The sequence below is a fragment of the Lathyrus oleraceus genome, chromosome 2 (genome assembly GCF_024323335.1).
Source record: "Lathyrus oleraceus cultivar Zhongwan6 chromosome 2, CAAS_Psat_ZW6_1.0, whole genome shotgun sequence".
Taxonomy (NCBI): domain Eukaryota; kingdom Viridiplantae; phylum Streptophyta; class Magnoliopsida; order Fabales; family Fabaceae; genus Lathyrus; species Lathyrus oleraceus.
In genome coordinates, this window is record NC_066580.1 from 157,291,816 (window position 1) to 157,312,408 (window position 20,593).

Genomic DNA, 20,593 nt, shown 5'->3' on the forward strand with positions numbered 1-20,593 from the left:
TAATCGATTACCATGATTAGGGTAATCGATTACACAATCCAAAATGGCCAAAAAATCAATTTTTTGACTGGGTAATCGATTACCATGATTAGGGTAATCGATTACTCAATCAATTTTTTTTCCAGAACTTTAACCGGATAACCCCAGTTTTTCCCAGGTGTAAACACCATGCCTTGAGTTCCTGTAATATGTATTTGGTTATGAAAGTTCAATGAAATTATGATGATGAAATAATGAAAGCATGCATGTGCAGTAGGGCCATGGAGCAGATGAAAGTTGTATCGAGGTAGGGTGAATTTTGGGGTATGACACTTGTGATATAAGATTTTCAACTGTGGGATTAGTCTCTTTCCACATATACCACTTCTTAAATCTCCACTTTAAACCCGAACGCAACCTCATCATTTGTAGCATACATTCTTGATATACATCCTTTTAACCTTGACTAATTAAGATACCAAGTTGTCAACCTCTTTATTTAAAATTTGAATTACCTTCCTCCTTCCTTCCTTGCTCGTATACAACTTCAATCTTCCTTTGTGACTACCTTATTGATGTTACAACTATTAGATATATGACTCCACACAAGAGGGGTGGTGGGGTTGAATTGTGGCTTTCCACATATACCACTTCTTAAATCTCCACTTTAAACCCGAACGCAACCTCATCATTTGTAGCATACATTCTTGATATACATCCTTTTAACCTTGACTAATTAAGATACCAAGTTGTCAACCTCTTTATTTAAAATTTGAATTACCTTCCTCCTTCCTTGCTCGCATACAACTTCAATCTTCCTTTGTGACTACCTTATTGATGTTACAACTATTAGATATATGACTCCACACAAGAGGGGTGATGGGGGGGGGGGGGGTTGAATTGTGGCTTTCAGAAAAACTTGAGTTTGAACTTTTTTAATCAATTTCAAAGTTTAAGTTTATTTTGAAAGATTTTAGAAATGATCAGCGATAATTAATGTGCAGAAAGTAATATGCGAAAATTTAAGGAGTTATGAGATAAAGATAAGACACCAGGAATTATACAAGTTCAATAAAAAAAATTTAGTCTTATGTCCAAGATTTGATCTCGAGAGTATCCAATAAATTTAAGAGCTTTTAATAGGTTGAACACTTAAACCCCCTTATACAAGGGAAATAAAGTTTATGACTAACTTCCAGGCAAACAACGAACAAGGAGAGAAACGATGAGTCTTCAATTTCAAACGACGGATCGAAGCAGTAGTCTTCTTTCCAAACAACAACTTGAAGAAGTTAGTCTTCAAGTTTTAAACTGAGGTATTTATATAGGTCTTTGGGACTAAAACTTAAAAAAAATTCTAGGAGATGGTAATTACTCTCCCTTGACTGAGGGAGATTGTTGACTACCTATTATTTAGGAAATCATGGTATGACTCAATACACACACCTGATGGAGAGATATTGACATAACATAAGTCTTATCGAAGACTTTTACAAATATAACAACTACAAAAACAAAAAATATATATTTTTGTCAAATAGTCTAATGACTTAAATTTCAAAATGGAATGTCCCAAATTTAAACTCACACTATACTATAATGTCCATGTATAAGTATCTACCAAATTGATTTACCAAGGAAAAAACAATATTAGAATTTAAGCCAAAGTAAAAAGAGGATGTTTACACCATATATCAATTAATTAAATCTTTTAAAACCAAACCAATAATTAGTTAGGGGAACAAATGCTGCAAACCCCCTATGGCCCCACAACGGTTTATTTAAATCGATTCTTATAACTGTTACTCCAGATATTTTCATTCTTTCACTTTCGCTCTCTTTCTCTCACTCCTTCTAGCGTATTCCCATATTTTTCTATTCCCTTCCTTCTCGAAGCTTCACCGTTCAATGGCGGATTCCGGTTTCACGTAACGACTATCCGTTGTTTTCACTTTCCATCCTTCAACAGAACCGAATTTCCATCTTTCAGATCCATCTCGTCGCTGAGAAACGGCGAGAGTAAAGGTAAAACCAAAGAAAACACAAGAAACGCTGATCTTATTGCATGTAACCGAAAGCATAGATTGTAGAATTTCTTTCCTCTTTTAGATGCAATTTAGTGTATAGAAGAATAGTTTTAGTTTAGTTTTTTTATGCATTTATTTTTGGATTTAGCATTATCGTGGCATCACGGTGGTTCTTCTAATCGTACACTTAGCAGTTTATTTTATTGTTATATCTAGGTTACTTTTGAGATGGTTTTTCAATGGAGATTTGCGTTCGGATCTCAGGTAATAAGAAAATGAATTTGCAAGTGCTGTGTTGTTTATGCTAGTGTTTATTTTAATTTTAATTTTATATTATGCAACTTTTGCTACTGTTTTACTCCAGTTAGATGTACTTTGTTAGGGGAGTAATAGTTTTGGTTTTAACAAATAATCGATTATCAATAAAACTTAAATTTTATGTTTAATCAATCTTTTATCGATTTGGCTGTGATATGTTACCGGATTTTGTCTGAGATTCTTTTCATTTCTGAGATTCTTTTCATTAAACAATGACATGTAGTTTTTCTTAAGACAAATGATGTAATTTATAAATTTTTTGGGGAAAACCTCAGCATGATTGGTTATAGATACATGATTTACATGATTTACAGTCATAGTAAGAGGAATATGAGAAAATAGGGAAACTAACTATATACATCTCCTAAATATGGTAGATATTTTCATTGAATTGGAGATATGTTCAAATACCTTAAGATAGATATACAAATCAGTTGTTCTAAACTTATTACAAATGAACTAACTGTCCTTGAAGTGTCCAAAGAAATTGTTAGAATATTTCTAATCTGATGATTTGAATAACAAATTCAATAGGCATTTCCATAGAAAGAACTTTTTCCTTGATAAAGTGATAATAATAATATATATGACATATATGATTGGTCCACTCATGAAAAATTAGATTTGATGTAATATGTAGAGTAGATTGATTATGATGATGGACGTCATTTGATCAACACACCAAAACTTTAATCAATGAGTAATATAAGTTCACAAGTGATTGTTGTTGGAAGTTGATACTCGACCTTTGTATTGGATCAAACAACCGCATTTCTCCTTTTGGATAGGTGAACTAGCGTAGTCTGAATCTGAATACCCCACAACTTAGGATTTACTTTGTCTTGGTTTGGTTAATCTGAAGCATTCTCAACAATAAGCACGTGGAGATTGCATGAATTGACTTTCTACAAGTAAATGAAAAGGTTTTCCCAAGTCTCTAGTTGAAAAGTGAGTGAATAGATGTTATTCTAATTCAAGTATTCACTCATCATTGTTTTGGTAATAACAATGTTATTCACATGAATCATCAAGCGAGTACCTTTGCCTATTAGAGTATGTCAGAAATTTGATTGAGAACCTTTCCATCTTCCGTGAATAATTGTTAAGAGTTGTAAGTATTGGTTAAGAAGATTGTTTTATTGATTGTTATTAAAATTATTAGTTATATCCCTTCATTTTATTATCCTTGATATAATTTTCTTAGATAGTTACCTATACCCAAATTTACCTCTTTTGAGATATTCTCTTTGGTATATAAATATGCATTGCCTTGTATTTTCAAGACAATTATTTAGTATTATTTGTGTCATTCAAGTGAGTTTCAAAGTTTGATTTAAAAGAGATTTGTCGTCATATGTCCAAAGGGGACACCATTATTTGGACTTGAGGCCGCCGACTGATGATCCTCTTGAGTACCAGTGCTAGGCTTCATCTCATGCGTGTTAAAGGTGGTTACATTGGTATGCTGATTCCGAAGCCACCTTCTTGCCGTCGATTCATTGTGCATCTTGTCCCATGTGGCTCATTGACCATTTCTTTTATCTTTGAAATCATTTCTTGCTTGTGGATCCCATTTTTTAGGTGTATTACATGGGGTTTTCTTGCTGCATTTGGAGTTGTTTGGTCTATCTTAATGTGTACCAGGTTTGGTTGGTTAAGTTTCTCTTCATGATTTGTCTTTTGTTGTAGCCTCTTCTTCTACAGTGGTATCTTCTTCAATTTTAGTTGTCTAAACCAAACGTAAGTACCGCTAATTGTGAAACAAGTAATGGCGAGTTTTCGATTGCCTTAACAAAAAACTTTTATGCGCTAGGTATCCTATATAGTTTGTTCGTGCTAAATCAATGTTGTCAATTGCGAATAGAAAATAGTGAATTGTTAAAATTCTGATAGTGACAATGTACTAGCTCATTGGCAATATTTTATATTAAATAGCATATTCTGAAACAATAGAGGTTTATCCAAATTCTTTGTTGTAGCAATTGATTTTATTAAAATTCATAACTCAATTCAAAGAGGCCTTAAAGGATGAGAATTGAGTTCAAATGAGTATATTGGAAATAAATAAGGTTTAGGTGAATGTTGACAAGCCGGGTGATAAGAAGGTAGTAGGATGTAAGTGGATGTACACTTAAATATCACACATATGGTACACCGTATTGATATCAGGCAAGACTTGTTGTGAATGAATGCACTTAAACATACAAGATTGATTATGAGGGTACGTTTTTCTAGTAGCAAAAATGAATACTCTATGATTCATTCTCGCCTTGGTAGCTTTTTTTGAACGGGAGGTTCGATAGTTGAGTATTAAAAATGCCTTTTTTCATAAAGTTGGAGGAAGTGTGGAAGAAGTGTGTATGGAAATCTCACATGGATATGTCTCTCTTAATGGGAAGAGTAAAATGTCTAGGTACCCATTGAGAAAAATCACAAGATTGGAAGTAATGAGAACCCACAAGTAGCGAAAGCCCATCACCAACCACTTATGGGAATACTCTTCTATCTATCACCATCATCTCCTTTTAGCCATCATCCTCCACCTTCATTAAATTTCATTTGTCTAATTTATCATTGAGATCTAGTAATATAAGCTATTTTTATCATACACAAAATTCTCCATATTTGAGGTCTCACATGCTTACAACCTGTTAAAGCAATTGTACCATCAGGAATTTTCATAACTGCCTTGACATGTGCATTTGAAATAATATCCACCACATAGTGCATTATCTATTCTCTAGGAGGGTTAATTTCAGTTTATCCCATATACAATTTACACAAGACATATTTGAGTGGCTGAGGGTGTATTTTGATTTTTTTTATAAGACACAGTCTACACATTGTTGAAATTGTGCATGATGTAGGACGATATAAAATATTTTGCCTATGTCTAGAAGGTTTTTAGGGGTTTAAACAGAATCTATTACCAGTCAGGTAATGTAAAACAATTTAGAATAATTTGCATTATGCAAGTACACTTTTCTTGAATTGAAGCAGGTAGAATAGTCCGACGGACCTACCTTGTTATGATATTCAACCTGTATTTAGAAGAATGGGGAAGCAAGGATTGAATTTTAGACTACTCAGAAGATTTAGGCTCTTATTACCAGTTCAAGAACCCACTCAGAGAGTCCTTAGTTGTTTGGTGAAGACTCATCAATGGTTTTATATCAAACATTAGGAATAGAATTTTGATAGCAATGATTGTTTTCTCAGAGATTGAACATCTTGCAAACAGAGGGCAACTAGTCTGCCAGTACTTTACATTAATAGTTTCATTTTGTGGCTGGGGAGGCCTTGTTTTCATCTCAGAAGGCACATAACTTTGCTCATTTATTTGGTTGTTGCCATGATTGTAAATTTTTGGTTCTGATTCTGAAACCTGAATTGCTATGATTTATAACCTTTTAGAAAAAGGCAAGTTTATTTTTCGTAAATTGAGTTGCATAGGGTTTTGTTCCATATACTTTTTATTCTTTCATCCTGATCTGTCGTCCCTGCTGTATCCCTTCTCTATTTTTAACTGTTGGTGAGCTACATTGCATTAAGTCAAGAAGTCTTTCATTTAGGCTTTTATTTTCAATTTCCCCGTCTCCATTCTAAATGTAAATGATATTAAGCTGGTAGGGATTTTGTGGTTATGTAAATTTTATGTTAATATTATTCATGCATTGATGTTTAGATTTATTTTGCGGGAATATTTATATTCTCTATGCACTGCTTTGCCCAATATGTTAACAACATCGTGGATGCTTTAATTATGCCAGCTTCACCTGTTTGAAGGCAGTAATAGTTTTTTAACACTAGTAAAATGGATTAAACATCTGTTGAATTTGGAGAATTTGTTTGTCGAGTCTTAGCTCCACACAGATGCTTCATTGTTCATCGCATACATTCTTAGGTTGTTTTTTTTGTTTGATGTTCATAATTTTAATTTTCATAATTTCAAATTAAAATCTTTTGACGTAAATGGTTTGTGGCCTATATGCCATGCCACATTCATATATCTAATTAAAACCCAAGGCCATTTTATTTGATAGCAGACGAGAAACACCTATCTCCTGGAAATGCGTCAATGCAATTGTAGTCTGCTGAAGCAATCAAAACATTCTGATGTCAATAGTGTTGTATTCATGATTAACAGTCTACTAGCTAAATGATTGAAACCATACCCCAGTTTTGTAGTTCCTGAAGGTGCTTTGTAGTGTAGTTGCTGTGGCAGGCTGAGCTGGAGGTTCACAGGCAGGTGTGAATCATCTCCTATGCCTAGATTGTCTGTGAGAACAGAAATTCTGTTTGTTCCATTCTTATCTTTTCTTCCATAGACCTGGGTTAGCGAAAGTCTCTTTTAGAGTTCAGAATATAGCACCTAACAAGGTTGCCTCATTTAAAATGTCGATAATTTAGTTTCTATTGCCATACAAACCAATATCTTCTTTTTCAGTTCCATCTTTTCTGACAAATTAGGCTTACCTTCTTATACAGTTCTGCATTTTCTTGGTGTATGATGTCTCCCTGCAGGATATAAGAACATTTTTTAATTAATGAATAGCTAAGTTTTTAATTTCTCCGTTTCAAGACTGACCTTTCGATTTAGTTCTTGTATTTCATCCATAAAAAGTTGCTCCTGCATAATTCAATTCTTTGTCAACTATGGTATCTTTAGAATCAAACTTGAGTACTGTATAAAATGCAAACCTTTTTCATACGAACACCGCGAAGACTGATTTCCAATTGGTTCTCCAAACTCTGTAGTTCTTTGACTGTCAAACCTGATAATTCTTCGCCCATTATTTGCCTGTAAAATCATACTAATAATAAAATGTTCGGATGTGAACCTTAAACCTGATAATTGGCTTAAAAGGGTAGTAGGCAATAGATTGATAATCCAAAAAGATTCTTCTCTTGTTTTATTATAAGCAAAACATTGTAAAATGTCTTCAGTTTTTTTGTATTTTGTAATGATAATTTTACCAACAATTCTTTTGTTTTTTCAGGGTTATTACTTCCAGAGGTTAAATACATCTAAAACATTCCTAAAGCCTTGTCAATATCCTTTGAAACAACAATCTTACTGAGGTTTTCCTTCTACACTCTTTTAAGCCATGAAGTAAACCTCAGTAATTGTCTCACTTTTAACATTATTGAACTATTTGAATTTTCAATTTGGCAAAGTATTAGGCACAGTGTTTGATTGTGTCTCCTAAAAGTTTTATTACACATCTTTCCAATGGTGTCGTCGTGACCATGCAAAATCCGAACCAACTAGGATGTGCATCATTCTAGCCATCTTCACCTGTGTTATCTTTGTAGCGGTTTCATTTAGTCTGCTTATAATATGCATCATTTTACTGACTTGCTTTTTCAACTAAGGTTTATGGAGCCCACATTTATATTTTGTTTTATTAGTGTTTGTTTCTAACAAGAGAGTCTTGTAATCCCTATAATATTTAACACATTAGATACCGGCTTGATAAAAGAAGAAATTCTTTAAGGATGGACAATAGATATTAGGGTTTGGACAATAGTGGAATCCTCCTTAAAGGCAATTAGGATATTAGTCAACTTTAACTATGATTGTAGTTATATATCTGTTAAATATCTTTATAATTAGTCCTTGATGAGTAACTTTACTCATATCATAACCTAAACACATCATTTCACCCAAAACACACTTTGTTTCAATGAGAACAAATGTTACAAACTGATAGTCAGTGCACTTAAATTATCTTATGTTCTCCATTTCCAACTAATTACTATAATTCAATTTTGTGAGGAAAACACCATAGGGTGCCTAGTAGCCAGATTAACATATTAGAATTCGGGTTGAGCCCTACTCAACCATATAAAACAGACTGGTAAAATAAGAGATGATCACCATACAAACACTTTTTTAGGTTATATCACATCCAATGTAAGAGTCTGACACCACACACCCTCATGCTCAAGATTGGACATCTAAAGCATGCCCCAATTAGATAAAGCTCAAATACCATGGAATTTGGGTTTAGGTCTAACTAAATTTTACAAAACTGACCTATAAGGCGTGAAATGTTCAACACTTGTATGTACTTTTTTCAGGTCATATCATCGTTAGTATAGGATTATCAACATAACATAACTATTGCATTGTGTTGATAACCTATGTTGTATTGTGTATTCTGTGTTGGCTATCAAATATCTGGCAGTGTATGAAGTGTATCAACTAGCATCGTAAACACAACACAACATGTATCTAACGGTTTTGATAACCCTAAAGGACCAGTTTTCTTAAAAGCTAAATCAACATTAGATTTTATGTCTGCTAGAATATCTAGAAAACTAGAAAAAATAATCTTAAAAGTGGTTTTCATGTTTCATTATATGCCTGAAGTGTTTCCCTATTCAATTAAGATTTAAGCGTTTGGTATTGTACAGACAGAGGTTAATGCATTCTATTCTATAAATCATCCTTCATACCCCAATACCAATATTAATACAATTTTATCTTAAGTTTTGAAAGAAAGTTCAATATTGGGTTTTATATAGTATTAAGTAAAAAGCTTTTCTACATTGGGAAGTATTGCACTCGAATCAAACGTGTGATCTACTCACGTAACACACTTACATTATTCTATCACTGTATTCTTACATTTCTATTAATTGCTACAATCCAATTAGACTTCTCATCTTTTTTTCGTTACACCATTGTTGTGTTAATTTTATCGATGTGTTTTTACCTCATCGGCTACCTTGGGATGGTGTTTTTTGAAACCTTAGCAGTATTTCTTACTTCAGTTTTAATTCCCTTACCCAGTTAATACTTAGACTTATGATTCAATTAATAGTCTATGTTCGACCTTCTTTACACTACTCATTTAGGTTCTCTGTTCTGCACTAAAAATCCTAGGAGCATGCTTGTTTTCGTCCAACTTAGAGAGAGTTGCTCATTGCACCCTAGTATTACTCTCAAATTCTATGCAATTTCCAAAAATGTCTCAATTGCATTCAGAGCTGTCTCAATTTTTTGAAGGTCCCGTGTAGATCAGTCGTGGTTTAACTATAATAAAATAGATGTCTTATTTAACTATAGTTTAATTGTAAAATGTAAGCTTATTTAGTTATGGTTTGACCATGACAAATTTTAGGTCATGCGCGGCAGTCCGTCTTACACGTCCTTGTTTGTTTGCAGCGTCTGAATTTTGAAATCCGGATGTATCACATATTACAAAAGAGTTTAAGTTCACTCGAAATGCATCCATTGCACAAATAACTCTGTTCGAGTTTTGAAATATGAACACACCACATTTAAAAGAGAGTTCAAGTTCATCCGAAATGCATCCATTGCATAAATAGTTTTGTATGGATTTCAAAATCCGAACATACCATATATTACAAGAAAATTCAAGTTCATCCGAAGCATGTCCAAAATCCTAAATCTTATTGGTACATTGGATGTATTCGGATTTTTAAATTCACACATTACGAGAGGAGCTTTTTTTGAAATTTTAAAGATTTGAGAGTAATATTAAGGGGTGTAGTAAGCAACACCCCCAACTTATTGTCTCATGGTCAGAAGTTATCTCTAATTGGCCCAAGGCTTCTATATCTAACTCAAGGTCATAAATAATTTTATTTTTTATTTTGAAAAAGGGCATAAAGGATTTTAGATTTGTCTTTTAATCACTCCAACATTAAGATTTTAGACCTGTCTTTTTAGTAATAGACCAATTCTTTAGAGTTAGGTGTTTTAGAATAAGATTTAAGATTTAAGACCAATTCTTTTTTTAATAAGATTTATAATTTAAGACCAATTCTCTAGACCAATACCAATTCTTTTAACTAGTCTTTTTTTCATTATGATTTAAGAATGCCATGCTTGAAGAAAAGCTCTTTAATATTTAGGAGAATTGCTAGCGCAACTACTTTAAAATTGTGTTTGTATGGATTTTTTAATTTTTTTTGTTAATAATTCTAATTTAATAAATTTTCAGTTTTATGCTATTTTTATAAATTTTAGAAGTTTTAGGATGAAAACATAGATAAAGAATGAAAAGTGATGCAAAATGATAAATACAGATTTGTGTTTACATAACATAGGAATCAGCTTGCACAATTTAAAAGAATTATAATGACTAATATGAGATTCACATCAAAGAAATTTAAATTTTTTAATTTTTAAGCTACATTTGATATTCTCAAAGTTTGGTTTTGACCAATTTTTTTTAATAAACCTTTGCCATTTTTTATAATTCAATAAATTCATCTTTAAAACAATTGAATTTAAAATTAAAAAGAATTATTCTCTAAAATCACCTTCACTTAAACTTTTTTTACCCAAGCACATTAAGGAATTTTCCTAGATCAAAGAGAATCACTTTTAACTCAATTTATTGATAATGTCCTTGGCCGCATTGAGAAAAGATTTATCAAACTCAGAATTTGTTACGATAAGGCAACTCAGTTGGTAACTATGCACAGGAATATTAGAAGTTAGGATGCATTTGTTCACCTTTAAAGGATGAATTTCAACTATTAAATTACTTGAAAAAAAACTCAAAATATCCTAGTAGTTTGCAACTTGTAAAATTTAAAAATATTTTTAAAATTGTTATATGAGAAAATTAATAAATGTTTCCAAATAGAGTATAATACCAATTACACAATGTTAATTCAACCTTTCAATTTCATAAAGCGAAGCAGCACTCTATTCTAAGTGGCAACTGTGTTTGTTGAGGACTTTAGCACACATTATCAGTCTAACATTATGTGATGATACAAAAATAAAAAGATCAAAATTAATGTACAAAATTATAAAAACAAATATGCTTAAATAGTCTTGTAAGTGTGAAACCAAACATGAAATTGGTGAATAGATAAAAAAATAAGATACAAAATAGGATGGAATTGATATATTATTTACATATATTATTTACCCCATCCCTCAAGATTTATATATTATTTATCCTGGTACTACTAATCACGAGCTTCTATTCCCTACATTTTTTTTCATCTTTATAAACATTTTTTTAATAATAATTCATCATATAATTATAACAGTCGTCTTTACCAAAAGCAGGATGGAAAATGCTAAACTCTGTTTAAATTGAAAAATGTTAATTGAATAAGTTTTGCAGATTAATGTACTAATTGAGGCCTTGCTTTCATGTATTATAAAACTGAAAATAATAAGATACAAAATGAATCAGACCTATACCAATACCATGACATGGTTGCCAAACCATATCTCAAATAGCAGGAGCCAAACCAAAATAACTAATCAGATACCAAACCAAATTACTGAACCAGATCTCAAACTAGATTATGTACCAACATCAAGAACGAATTAATTAATTAATTAATCAGTATAATTTTCCAAAAAAATGACTACTAATTAAAAACCAAAGAAGCCTGTTATTTTTAATCTGATCCACTAATATATAAAAACTCGAAAATAGAGATGTCCATCGTCGTTTCCAAACCATCAGGGGACTTTCTCCCCGTCCCCGCAGAGAAAAAAGAAAGATTGTACGAGTTTGAAGTACTTATTAGGATTGAGGCAGTGTACTGTACTCTAAACAATGGATCTTCACATCTTGACGAAAAGTCATTGATTTTAGCAGAAAGATCATAAGGGAGCATCAAGCTCATGCATTAATCTACCGGTTTCACATTTAGCAGAATGACAGGATGGGAAATACTGAAGAGTCTATGATTGGTAAATTCTACTATTGGATAATAACAAGGAAAACAACATACTCTTACTGTAAGCTAAAGTTAATCTAGTATATGTTGTAACTTATTTAGAAGCTACTCTTACTGTTTCTTTTAAAGTGACATTATTTTCTCATCTTTCAAACAAACATACGAATGGCCACATAGTTGAAATTTCTGAATTCTATTTTTGATAAAATAAATTAAAATAGATGTTGAAGGGTGTACCGGTGATTTTCTTGCAAATTATGCAATTGCTGCCTTAACATTGCTGCCTCCCTTTGCCAGAACTAGAAAATGAAAGAAACACAACATACATTCTAGTTAGTCAGATATTAAGGTAAATGAATCACCAATATGGATACTTCTATCATAATAAGCATTCAATATAACTCCTAGGGATTGTTTGGTTGGGAAATTGTTTTGAGCTTTCTAGGAGTTCAATTTAGAATTCTTAGATTGGCACGTCTGATATGAATGTCTTCAAACATATTCCCAGGAACTGTTTGCACAAAGGCAACAGAAGTTGAACCTACTACTTTTTAATGTTTCTATCCACCCATTTCCTCTTTGTTTGTAATTCTTTTTCTTGCCTTTGTTTTATCATATGCTCTAGTTACTATAGGCCACAATTTCATGTAAGGTGTTCACAGATTCTGTTCTTGCCCAAACAAAATATTCTCTTACAAGATATAGCCTTTTAAGAGAAAGTCCCCCAAATTGACTGCCATCTAAAGAAAAGAAAAAGACACACGTTTACTCCTTTAAAAAACTGCAAAATATGTGATAAGCCCAGTTTACTCCTTAAAAAACTGCAAAATATGTAATAAGCTCAGGGTGACACTTTAATAGTATGATAAGCCTAAGATTAGGAGAATTTATGAAAAAGTGTGTTGCTCATAGAATCTTTAATTTTATTTTTAAACCCTTAACCTTTCGAAAATGCCCCTCTCATACTATCTAGATTTCAAATTCGGACACACTGAATGCATAAATATTGTTTAGGTTTTTTGGTGTGTTTTAGATGAACTTGAACTCTCTTGTTGTGGTGCGTCTAGAATTAAATATTTGGACAAGACAATTTGTGCATTTGATGCATTTCACTTAACTTGAGCTCTCTTGTAATTCTATTGTGTGGTGCGTTCGGAGTTTTAAATTCGAATGGTGTGAGAGGGGCGTTTTTGGAAATTTCATAGGATTTGAGAGTAATATTGAGGGTGTAATGAACATCCCTCATGAAAAAGGAAAAGAAAAAGATGGTTGTGGAGGGCAGTGCCGCGGAGACCTATTTAGACAATTAGTTAGAAATCTCTTATTAATAACAAGGAAGACAAGGTGTGTCTTAGGTCGTAATTTCATTTTATGATTTGCATTAGGTTGAGAGAAAATTGTTTTTTTTTTGTTAAGGAGATCTCAGCTCCGAAATTGTAATAGGAATTTCATTCTCATTTTTAATTAATAATATCACTCACACCTTCATCCATCTTATATTATACTATGCTCTATCAATTGATCTGAACTACTGTTGTTCATGCCCCCATAAATGGCGGATAGAGTCACCGAAAAGGGAGACCGTCTTGATAATTTGGAGACTCGAATGGATATAACGCAAGAAATAATTTAACTAAGACGTGAAGGCTGTTGGAGACGCAACCACAATGCGAGACCATTCTATTTAGTAAGGGAGGGTCTTCGTCTTCCTTAGACGAAATCCACCTTTTAGCTAAGAAGGTGGAGTGGCCGACTTTTAACGGCGATGATTTGCTCACGTTGATTACAAGAGGGAGACCAGGTTTTGAAGGCGTGTATATTTAACTCACCCAACTCGGTATGGAAGGTCAAACCATCCACTGGTTTAATTTTCAGAGGGATTTGACTGAGTGTTTATCATAGGAAAATCTCAAGGAGTCTTTGATGGTCTGTTCCAGCGCCAGTCGCTTGGACAACCAGTTTGAAAAACTCAAACAACTTAAGTTCATTGAAGATTACATCTTTGAATTCGAGCTCCACTCGTTCCAACGTGGCTGGTTGATTGAGATGCAATTTTTGGGATATTTTGTTGGGGGATTACACCATGCCATTTGTTCTCGTGTTCGCACATTTAAGCCACAAATTTTTTACCAAGCTATGCAACTTGCATGTGTGTTGAAGCAGGGTTTACCAATTAGAATAATTCAGGTCAAAATATCGAGTCACATGTCAAAGTTGGATACAATGCTTTTCGGTCTCATTCTCATAAGCCTTGGGATGCCCGTGAAGGTGATCCACATGGGCCAATAAGTTTAATCAAACTCGGGTCAAACTTGTTTTCAACCCTCGGGTTCATCTATCTCAATCAGTTCCATGAATCAAACAATCCCATCAACTGCTAGTTCGAAGGGTAGCATCGGGGAGGATCTTTGCCGGCCTCCAACATGTGGTTTTCGTTACAATGAGCAATGGCACCCGCTCTACCAGTGTGCCTCGAACAGCTTCGTGTCATTCTGTTAGGTGAAGATGAGACAGGAAACAATAAAATAGAAACTTTAGCCTATTTTAGCCTTGGAAGTCAGTGTTGAAGAGGTTGCAGAGGTATATGACCTTGAATGCAAAGACAAGAGGGGTGTTTAGATCTCTCATTCTAGGATTTCTGGAACAAATACTTTACATTTGGAAAGGTTAATGAAAATAGCGTTATAGTCAGTATTAATTGACAGAGGTGCCACCCATAACTTCATCACCCTCAGCGTCATGAAAGCTTTGGGGCTTTGAGTCTTATCATATATCCTACAAAACTAGCAGGTGTGGGGTTGGAGATGGTCATAAGGTCATGGCGTTGGGTACTTCTGAGGGCATGTTATTGACTATTGGTTACTTAGGTATGACTCCTGATGCTTATATTTTAAAATTAGGTGGCGTGGATATGATTTTTGGGGTTGTTTGGCTTGAAAAGTTGGGTAAGGTCACTGTATATTGGAAGAATATGTCTATGATCTTTAATTATCTTGGGCGCCACATTACCTTTCCAGGGAAATCTAATCGTGATGCTTAAATTCCTCTTGACCAATGCATCTCATTTTGTATCTTGAGAAGGGTATTATAAGACTACCAGTGTAGAGCTTCCCACATACTTACAGCAACCTATAAACACACAATTGAACATCATTTTGGGATAGTTTCCAATGTTTTAAAGGAAATTCATGGGTTACCTTCCCTAGAAACGTTTCACATTCTATTCCCTTATTGCGCGAGGTTGACCTTATTAGTGTGTGCCCTTATATACCCCCATTGCCGAAAAACTGAGAAGTTAAAAATCTGATGCAGCAGGGGATAATTAGAAATAACGTAAGCTCTTTCTCCAGTCCTATGGTTTTGTAAAATAAAAAGAAAGACAATTCGTTGATAATGTGTGTACACTACTTGGCCTTAAATAAGGTGACAAGATAGGTACCATATTTCGGTGGCTGATGAGATTTTGGATGAACATTTTGGTGCACGATATTTTTATAAAATCGACCTTAATTTAGAATATCACCAAATTTATATGAAGGAGGATAATATCCGTAAGATTGTTAGATAAATCGGTAAAATTGAATGGATTCAGGACTGAATCGTGATTGATGTCACTTTTTTTAAAAGTATTTCAAGTATTCTTTTTATTGTCTTAGAGTTGAACGCAAGAATACCTAGAATAATTCAGTCTCGTAATCGAATCTACACAAGACTGATGAAGATTTGAATGCAAGAAAGTGTGTCTAGAATTTATGAGAAGAGGATGCACGATTCTGATGTGTTGATTTTTGAATACTGAATAATGTATTCATAGGCCATGCATGTGTTGTTTTACAATGTTGCAACTCTTATGAAACAATACCTTTTCAGCATGGGTTTGCAATGGTTCACCTATGGATATATTACGCACTACTTCATGAATGGTTACATGTTTCGAATTCGAAATTCAGACTCTAAGCAACAACCGAAATCATGAGGAATAATTAAAATTAAATTGTTTGTTGAATGACATAATGTTTGAGACCACCACATTTGTCCATGTGACACTTTATTCTCTTTAGCTCATAATGTTTTTAAGTTTTTATAATATTTTTTAAAGTGATCACCACTTTCTATGTTGGACTATTGGCAATGCATTTATTGTCATTAACTCAACTTCACACTTCTTGTCTTATTGGAACACTCCCATGAAAGTTAATTATACATAATTTCCAACAAAGATGATTTATCATACTCATGAGAGTCACTATGAATGTTATGCCTTTTGGATTAATGAATATCCTCGGCTATTTTCAGTCGGTTATTGCATCATTTAGACGTTGCTTTGCAAGTATTACAACGTCACACTTTTTCGAAAATTAGCATAAATGCGTTTTTGGACAACAAAGTATTTATACCTATGCCACATGATTTTGAAATAAGGGCTTTGAAATTTTATTCTTCTGGGGATAAAGGTTGGATCAGATGTTGAGACAACTTGTTTAACTTTTAAAATTAGTTTAAGAACAGTTTGACAATAATAATAAATAATGCAGAAAGTTATAAAATAACACAAGGAATTGGTAATGCAATTCGGTGAAACCACGTCTATGTTTGGGGGGCACTCTACCCAAGAAAGAAAATTCACTACTTCAAATAAGAATAATTAGTCTTATAAAAATCCTAAACCCTATGAAATTCTATGTCTCTCCTTAATCCTAGTGACTTTCTATTTAGGTATCCCCATAAATATGAGAACCAACTCACTTTTTTCAACCACTAACCTCTAATGATCAACCTCAATAACAAGTTTATTTATGGTTGAATTTATAACTCAACTAAGACAAACCAACAATTATGCCAAGTTATTGAAACATAGAATGGTGTACAACAGTAGATTCAATACTAATTCTTATGCGGACATTAGCGTCGAATACAAGAAACAAATGACTCATAAACACTAAGAACTCAATCTTGTGCACAAAACTCTTGAAAAAATATGAGATATTGAACGAGTCTCCTTAAATAACAATATCTTCTGGGATTTTTTTCCTTGGATAAAGATATGATTTTGTCCAAAAATAGTGAAGATATTGTTGAGATTTGTTGCTCCAAATTAGCTCCAAAAAATAAGATTTGATTTGATATGAATTTGAATTTAAATCTCCTTGATTTAAATTTAAACTAATTAAATAATCAAATAAATCTATCTAATTGCTAAAAAATAGCAACACCTACGTATTGCACACATCATCAAAAATACATTTCATGTAATTGAAAAACGTGTGCACATAGCAACATCCTTGTTCTGTAGATAAAAGACATATGATGCACACATGTTGGGACATCGGTTCCCACATGTGTCATTCTGCTCCAAAATAGGTTGAAATCTCTATTGTTGTTTTGCAATAATGCAGCCAATTCAAAAGGAACAACAAGGTTGTTGTGATCTTAGCAAGGTGAGTAGTGTGATCAACTGGCCAATCCCAATCAATGTAAAAGGCGATCCTAGTTTCCTTGGGTTGATAAGATATTATATAAAGTTTATTGATAATTATGCTTAAAAGGTTTTAGAGCAAGTGAAGTGGAAGTCACAATGTGCTCGGTGTTGGCTCTTCCATATTTTGATATTTCGTTTGAGATTAAGTGTAACGTTTCAAGCAAGGTTTTTTAAAGCTTTTGACACTTGTCAGAGATAAAAGTATGTTACCATTATTATTAGTGGATTATTGTAACCTCTTTCTATTCAAGTTTTGGTGTGGAATGAGGTTTCTATGAATTTTATCACAGTGTTGCCTAAGATTAAAGGGTAAAAGGTTGTTTTGGTGGTGGTAGATCGCCTCTCCAAGCACAACCACCAATTAGTTTGTGTTCAGAACACTAGATTGGTTGGCTTGGACTGAGTTGTGGCATAACAATGCATTTAATGTATCTACGGGGCTTACTCCTTACTCCATTTGAGATTATATACGGTAGGATATCATCAGATTTGGTGCAATATTTGAAAGGAGTGACAAATGATAGAGATAAAGTATTGCGTCAACTCAAGTATAATCTATTGAAGGCTCGGGAGATAATGATGTTTTATGTTGATCAAAAGCGAAAAGATTTGAAGTTTAAGGTGGGTGATTGGGTTTTCTTAAAACTAAATCTTGATAGATAAAATTTTGCAGTGCAAAACACCCATAAAAAATTATCTCCAGGTTTCTTTGGTCCCTACAAAATTGTTCAACAGATGGGGTGGCGTATAAATTAGAGCTACCAACAACTTCACGAGTTCATCCTGTTTTCACATGTCGCAATTTAAGAAAACTACGGGAAATTATCAAACTGTTATAGACCTACTTGCAATCATGAGGGAGGATGGAGGATCTATATGGCCTTACTCAACATGACATGGTGATGTCATTGAAGGGTATGTTCAAAAGAGAGATACATCTGAGATAATGTTTAGTGCAATGGAAAGGCATGGACGCAATTGATGCTACTTGGGAGTTTGAACTACTTCTCAAAAGTTAATTTTCAGATATTAAACTTGAGGGCAAGGCTTCTTTTGAAGGGATAAGTAACATTAAGCCCATTCCAATGGAGGATGACATTTTATTGTACTTTAAGCATGATAGGCCTAAGATTTAGAGAGTTCATGAAAAAATGAAAAAGAGAGTTGTGGAAGGTAGTGCCACATAGATCCACTTAAACAATTATAAATTTCTCCCTAATAATAGGGAAGGCAAGACGTATGTCTTAGGTCACAATTTTATTGTATGATTTGCATTAGGTAGTAAGAGAATTATTCTTCTTTGTCTTGAGGATCCCCTGACTCTAGAATTGTAATAGGAATTTCATTATCATTTAATAATACCATTCATTGTTTCATTCATTTTCTCTTTTAGAATGCTCTATCAATAAGAGAGTGCAAGTTCAAATGGCATATTTGGCTAAATCTCTCTCTTATGACTCATTTAGGGCTAGTTCCAAATGGCCTATTGTCTTTGGTTTGAAGGACTCGTATTTAAATCCATTATCTTGCATTTGCGAGATCTTTCTACTGTACTACGTGAATTTCCACAAATATCCTTCATTTTCGGTGATGCATTTCTGGACGCATCTCTTGCACACTAAAGTAAGGTCATTCTGAAAGGCGCTCTATATGTTGGATAATTTAATTTTTATTCTAAAGATGCATCTCCGGAACATTTTAAGAAAGACCTTAATTATTTAATAATTCAGTAGATATTTTGGAGATGCATCTCCGAAATTATGGGCGACATTTTGAAATTTACATTACCTTTGCATGTCAGATATTTTCGAAGATGCATTCAAAAATACCTGATAAAAGAACCAGCTGCATGATCGCACAGTCATTGTTGATATAGTTGGTTTTCAACCAAACCCTTCACCCTGAAAATCTTTCATTCTCAATCCATTTTTCACTCAAAATCTCCATCCTTTTGGTTCATCACATCATAGGGAGTAAAAGAAGATAGAATTTTCAGTAAAGATTCTTCTTTCCCCTCTATATTGCTCACATTAATCTTTCATTTTTATTGAAAAAAGTTACGTCGTGTCCGAAAATGTATCTCCGGAACATATATGAACTTGCCCGGAGATGCATTTTCGGAATTTGTCTGTGTTCATTTTTGAAGTCATTCTACAACACTAGTAGTGCTTATGTTTTGTTATGGTTTTAATTGTTTTCATTAGATATGGTGTACCCCGATGTTTTTTCAAAACAAGTTGTTTCTCCAAATGTTCAAGGTGTTGTTGTGAAGGCGGTAGATGTTGGCAACGACTCTAAAAACAAGCAAGACTTTGAATCCTGTGATCAAATGCTTCAATGGATTCGTATGGAGGCCTCTAAACATGGATTTGGTGTGGTTATCGGAAGGTCCGATAATGGTTCTGATAGAAGTGCGCCTTTGTGACAATGATTTGTGAAAGAAGCGGGAAATATAGAACTCCTTCGAAATTTTAAAAGAGACGACAATGATACAAGAAAATGTGATTGTCCGTTTAAAGTTCGTGGTTACATGTTGTCAAACAAAAAATGGAGATTTAATGTGATGTGTGGTTTGCATATCACATTAAATATTGTAGTTTATGTTGAAATCATCATTCTAATGCCTATTTTATGTTATGAATGTTAATTTCATTTTAGAAAATTACTTTTCTGTTGATTCTGATACTAGTGTCTCTTCAGAGATGTAACTATGAAATCATTTCATATATACAACTCCAAAATAAAATAAACAAAAAAAAAGACATAATTCAGAATGACTTTTGTTGAGTGTGTGTTGAGATACGTCCAGAGATGTATCTCTGGAATTAGGAAGAATTTGTGGAAATTCACATGGTACATTAGAAATATCTAGTTGCTATAAAAAAAAAATTCTTGCTAGTTTATTTGGTGGACTCTTATTTCCGATGTGGTTTTGATTGTTTTTTCCTCTATTCTTTAACTTATATTAGAATTATATTAGAATTGAGCGTGTTAGTGTATTTTTTTTTTAAAATAAGAGAGTGTAAGTGTTGTAAATATATACATGATAATTCTATATATTTTGAGTTAGTTATACAGAGAAAATTTAAATTACATTCCATCT

At 33.2% G+C, this 20,593-nt stretch overlaps 1 protein-coding gene and 1 long non-coding RNA gene across 11 annotated transcripts in view; one reads left to right on the forward strand and one right to left on the reverse strand.

The window, feature by feature from the left end:
- Positions 1-1,786: 1,786 nt before the first annotated feature.
- LOC127118649 (uncharacterized) lies at positions 1,787-20,173 on the forward strand. Of its 9 annotated transcripts, none has more exons than XR_007802276.1 (4): positions 1,787-2,004; positions 2,223-2,270; positions 7,325-7,406; positions 19,695-20,173. It is a non-coding gene; the product is annotated as an uncharacterized LOC127118649 (long non-coding RNA). The 9 variants fall into 9 exon arrangements; XR_007802281.1 differs by having other exon boundaries at positions 19,749-20,173; XR_007802275.1 differs by lacking the exon at positions 19,695-20,173 and adding an exon at positions 17,408-19,424.
- The window catches only part of LOC127118648 (MADS-box transcription factor 23), a 31,390-nt gene continuing 16,961 nt past the window's right edge, over positions 6,165-20,593 (reverse strand). Inside the window, exons 4-9 of one of the 2 annotated variants that reach the window (XM_051048881.1) lie at positions 12,249-12,310; positions 7,026-7,125; positions 6,913-6,954; positions 6,801-6,842; positions 6,500-6,654; positions 6,165-6,418 (exon numbers count right to left, since the gene is read on the reverse strand). In XM_051048881.1, coding sequence (XP_050904838.1) covers positions 6,400-6,418; positions 6,500-6,654; positions 6,801-6,842; positions 6,913-6,954; positions 7,026-7,125; positions 12,249-12,310 — 420 coding nt within the window. In that variant the 3' untranslated portion in view covers positions 6,165-6,399. The remainder of the gene's footprint in view (positions 6,419-6,499; positions 6,655-6,800; positions 6,843-6,912; positions 6,955-7,025; positions 7,126-12,248; positions 12,311-20,593) is intronic. The other variant, XM_051048882.1, reaches the window with a different exon arrangement.